The sequence below is a fragment of the Mesoplodon bidens genome (assembly GCF_964165515.1).
Source record: "Mesoplodon bidens genome assembly, chromosome: 4".
Taxonomy (NCBI): Eukaryota; Metazoa; Chordata; class Mammalia; order Artiodactyla; family Ziphiidae; genus Mesoplodon; species Mesoplodon bidens.
In genome coordinates this window covers 141,507,994-141,513,361 of record NC_138160.1, presented here as the reverse complement: position 1 = coordinate 141,513,361, position 5,368 = coordinate 141,507,994, and the positions used below count along the sequence as shown (strand labels likewise).

The following is a 5,368-nucleotide window of genomic DNA, read 5'->3' as shown; positions in this document are numbered from 1 at the left end:
CAGAGAATTGTGGGATAACATATTTAAAGTGTTGAAGGAAAAAACTGTCCACCAATAATGTTATATCTGACAAAATATTCCTTCCAAAAATGAGTGAGAAATAAAACACTCCCAGATGAACAAAGCCAAAAGAGTACATTACCACTATACCTGCTTTATAAAAATATCTAAAGGATTGCTTCAGGTTGAAATGAAAAGGCACTAGATAGTTCAATGTTATATGAAAAAAATAAAGATTTTTGGTAAAGTCAAGTGAAAGGGAAAAAAATTTTAATGTATTTTTGGTTTACAACACTTCTTACTTTAGGAAAAGTAGGAAATTATTCCTACTGGATTTAGAAAGAAAATGTAAAAAAATTTAAATCGATGTTATTGGCAATAATGTACAAACATTTAATTTGTGACACCAACATAAAGGAGAAAGGACAGAGCCATGTAAGAGCAGGGGTTTTGCATGCTATTGAGGTAAAAATGGTATGAATTCAAACTACATTGTTATAAATTTAGCATATTAAGTGCAATGTCTATAGTAACCACATAAAAATTATCTGGATATATTCCAAAAAGGCAATGAGAACAAAATCCAAAATGTTCACCATGAAAAATCAACTAGACAGAAAATAAAGCAGTAATGGACAAAATGAAGGACAAAAAATGTTAGACTTACAGAAAATAAATTTTAAGTGGGAGAATTATGTATCTCCTTGTCAGTAGACACTTTAAATAAGTGAAATAAATTGTCCAATCAAAAGAAATATCAGGGGACTTCCCTGGTGGCGCAGTGGTTGAGAGTCCACCTGCTGATGCAGGGTTCATGGGTTCGTGCCCTGGTCCGGGAGGATCCCACATGCCACGGAGCGGCTAGGCCCGTGAGCCATGGCCGCTGAGCCTGCACGTCCGGAGCCTGTGCTCCACAACGGGAGAGGCCACAACAGTGAGAGGCCCGCGTACCGCAAAAAAAAAAAAAAAAAAGTAATATCAGAAAAAAATAGACTTTAATTCAAAACTGTTAAAATAGACAAAAAAGGATAGATAGAAAATAGGTAGATAGATAAATAGAGATAGAGATAAAATGGTCAATAATCAAGATTATAGAACAATTATATATACATCAAATAACAGGACCTCCAAATATGTGAAGCAAACTTGACAGAAATCCATATTTCTACAATAATGCTTACAGATTTTAATGCAAATTTTTAGCAATGGATAGTAACTCTGGATAGACAAAAAAGACACAGAGGACCTAAAAAACAGTGTAAACTAACAAAATCTAAGAGACATATATAAACACTACACCTAACAAAAGCAGAAGAAACATTCTTCTCCAGAGCACACAGAACTCTCTAGATAGTTCACATGTTAGACCACAAAGCAAGTGTCAATAAATTTTAAGATATTGAAATCATACAGTGTTTTTTCTGACTACAATGGTATCAATCTAGAAATCAATAAGAGAATAACAACTAGAAAATACACAAATACGTGGAAATTAAATAACATACTCCTGAAAAGCCAGTGGTATCTTACTGATGAGTTTTCTCAAGGCACCTTTCACGTCCCTGTTCCTCAGACTATAGATGAAGGGGTTCATCATTTGAGGGACAACAGTGTAAATCACCGAAGCCACTGCAGTCTTTCTGGAAGAATTAGTAAGAGCAGAACTAATATATACCCCCAAGCCTGTCCCATAGAATAAGGACACAACTGAGAGGTGAGACCCACAGGTGGAAAAAGCTTTATACTTTCCACCCGCTGATGGCATTCTCAAAACAGAGGACACTATTTGAGTATAAGAGAAAATTATTCCACACACAGGAATACCACCAAATATGCCAGCTGCCAAATATATCAAGATATCATTGATGAGGGTATCAGAACATGCAAGCTTGATAACCTGAACAACTTCACAGAAAAAGAGGGGGATTTCCAGGTTTGTGCAGAAGGTCAGCTGCAACACCATCAGACTGTGGAGCAGGGCATCCACAATGCTAATAAATGGGGAAAGAAGAATCAAAAAGAGACAGAGACGGGAGTTCATGATAACCGTGTACCTCAGTGGATGACAAATGGCCACATAGCGGTCATAGGCCATTACTGCAAGGAGAAAACTTTCCAAACTAGCAAACACCAGGACAAAGTAGATCTGTATAAGGCAGCCTGTATAAGTGATGCTCTGATTCTGTGCTTGGATGTTCACCAGCATCTTTGGGATTGTGGTGGTGCTGAAACCGATGTCAGTCAAGGACAGGTTGTAGAGAAAGAAATACATGGGGGTGTGGAGGTGGGGGTCAGAGACGACAGCCAGGATGATGAGCAGGTTTCCCAGGATGGTAACGAGGTATATGGACAGGAACAGAACGAAGAGGAGGGGCTGCAGTTCTGGATCCTCTGTCACTTCCATAAGAAGGAATTCTGAAACTCCTGTTTTGTTTCTGGGTCCCATGTTGACAAACCTGGTGGGAAAGATGGACTGACAACACAATCAAAGGTGGTTTTCTACACCAGCAGGAGGAGAATCACCAGAGGCATACACTATCTTGGGATGGATGGACACTAACAGAGAGGAATAAGAAATGTGTCTTCTGTATACATATTATTCTGTTACTTTTTTAAAAAAACTGAAGCTGATACAGCAGAAAGTCATCAATTGTTAATTCCCACAAGGGTTAAGGGGTAGTCATTTTTTATATTACACTATCTATACTATTTAGATTATTTAAAACATTTGATAATTTTATAAAGAGAAACAGACTAGGGAGGCAGCTGAATATACTGTCTGGATCCCCAGAGACCTCAGAGCCAGGCAACTGATATAATACATAAGTATAACAAGGACCAGGAATGGGAAGATAAGGTGAAATTTACCAAACTTCCTGCCCACCCCCGCCAACCACAGGGTTGCAAGTGAATATCAGTTAATTGTATAACAGTCATCCTTTTTTAAGAGAAGCAGATTTCAACTCAGGAGGAAATGGTCTTTGTTATAGTAGAGAGTGAGTATGATATTAGTAAATGAGACATGTTTGAGTATTGGTGCAAAGTACAAGGAAACATGAGAAGAAGATGACAGACAGCTAGGCAGGAGGCCCAGGGGCAGCTTAGTTCTAATCATCTGATGTATGTACTCTCCTCACAGCCTCCCCTGGATGAACCTATAGTGAGACAACTGTCCTCTTTTCCAAACATTCACTAATGGACATTAGGTTACCTGGCTGGCATCACAGTGGAATGGTGCTTGATATCTCTGCTGAATGTTCTATCCAAATCCATACTCAGGAAGGGCAGAGGAATTGAGTGAGCCACCAGGCTCCTGGGCAAGAGGGATCATCTATGGAAGGAGGCTCAGGTGTGCTACTTCTTTTCAGGGAAAGGACTGTTGAATAAGATGGTCATAGGCAGATCACACTCTCTGTACCCCTAGAGGTTCAATTTCCAAAGATCCTCATTAGCCAAGCAATTTTATTGTCACTGTGATCCCAGGGCTCAGCAAATCCTTAAAGACCAAGGATATAATATTATAATGCTACAGTATATTATACTATCCTGTACTATACATATAATCCTATAATATAATATATTATAATACTCTATGTTTTATATATTATAACTAATTATACAATATATGCTATATATTATATAAATAACATATTTTAAAATATAGCTAAGCTATTATAAAAAGCAAACATTCCAGGGTTTATCTCTCCAAGAGTCATTAAATGTTTCCTGAATCTTAATCTTCACTTTATTTTATACAATTGTTTATTTTATACAATTGATTGTAATATATTCTCTGTGACAATCCTGTCTCTGATCAATTCATATAGATACCTTATTCCCTTTTTAGGTTTTCAAAACCATCATTTCTAATTTTATCAAAATAGCTTCAATATACAGTTTTCTTCACTTTAGGGCACTATGAACTGAAGCATTAACATAAACATAAAACTTACTATTTTTTTCTACCAACATAGTGGAATACAAACCTGAAAATAATCATACAAGAAGAGAAGAAAGACAGCTTCATTTTGTCTGCATCATCCTATCCCTTAAGCTGGCATTGTCCACTACCAAGAGGGAATTTCCCAGCTAGAAAGAGTTCCTTTCACCAGGAAAGGAAGAGTGGGGTGAGTAACCAGCTTCTCCAGCATTTGGGGGCACTATACACTTCCATTTCACACCAACTCAGTCTGGCAAAGCCAAGACATATAGAGACAACTAGGAATGAGAAAGAAAAGCAGGGGATACTAATAGCAGCCATGTAGCAGAACCGACTGCAGATCACAGTGACCTGCTGTGTAGAAAAAAACAGCAGATTTTTTTCACAGAAGAAACTAATGGCCAGCACAGCTGCCGTGGGCTCCCTGCATATTTCACCGGCTTTCACCCCACAAGTATTAGCATTTGTTAATGCCAGCCGCCTGAGTCCCTCATCACTCCTTCCCCTACATCCTGAGACCATAAGCCACCATAGCAGCCAGCTCAGGCCTCTGAACTACTTGAGTGCAAGACACCCCTTGCTGCCCCCCAGCACCATGTGCTCACTTGAGGCTAACTTCTCCAGATGTGAACTTATAAGTCACTGGCCTGACACCTGTCACTGACCTCCACTGTTGTGTGCATGCCCAGGGGGAGATGGTGAGCAATGGGAGAGCTTACCAACAGACAGAGCTCCATGGCTGTTTGTGGGCACAGATCAGGCCATGTCTTCTGTCACTGGCCTGCACCACTGTATTTACGTGTAGCCAGCCCCTCCAATAAAGCACCTGAATACCACCAGACTGTCCAGCATTAGTGGGCCCCACTACCAAGATATAAAAATCAGAAATATATGTAAACCGAACATCAGAACATCTAAATATATTAAGCAAATTCTAACAGACTGAAGGGAGAAATAGACAATACAATAATAGTAGGGAACGTCAATATCTCACTTTCAACAGTGAATAAATCATCCAGACAGAAATTCAATAAAAAAAATTGGGTTTCAACTATATGTTAGATCAAAAGGACCTAACAGACATATATAGAACGTTCATCAAACAGCAGCAGAATACACAGTCTTCTCAAGTGCACATGGAACTTTCTCCAGGATAGATCACATGACAGGTCACAGAAGAGTCTTAGCAAATTTAAAAAGATTGAGACCATACCAAGTATCTTTTCCAGCCACAATGCTATGAAACTAGAAACCAATAACAAGAGGTTTCCACATATTTCCATAAATATGTGGAAATTAAGCAACACACCTGTGAACAATTAATGAGTCAAAGAAGAAATCAAAGTGGAAACTTAAAAATACCTTGAGGGCTTCCCTGGTGGCACAGTGGTTGAGAGTCCACCTGCCGATGCAGGGGACACGGGTTCG

General features: G+C 38.9%; 1 protein-coding gene across 1 annotated transcript; it reads right to left on the bottom strand.

The window, feature by feature from the left end:
- Window positions 1-1,492: 1,492 nt before the first annotated feature.
- On the bottom strand, window positions 1,493-2,455 carry OR7G1 (olfactory receptor family 7 subfamily G member 1; the record flags this gene model as incomplete). The annotated part of the gene is made up of 1 exon (XM_081232530.1): window positions 1,493-2,455. Exon 1 carries the CDS (start codon window positions 2,444-2,446, stop codon window positions 1,493-1,495), a length of 954 nt encoding a protein of 317 aa, XP_081088656.1. The 5' UTR covers window positions 2,447-2,455.
- Between the last annotated feature and the right edge of the window lie 2,913 nt (window positions 2,456-5,368).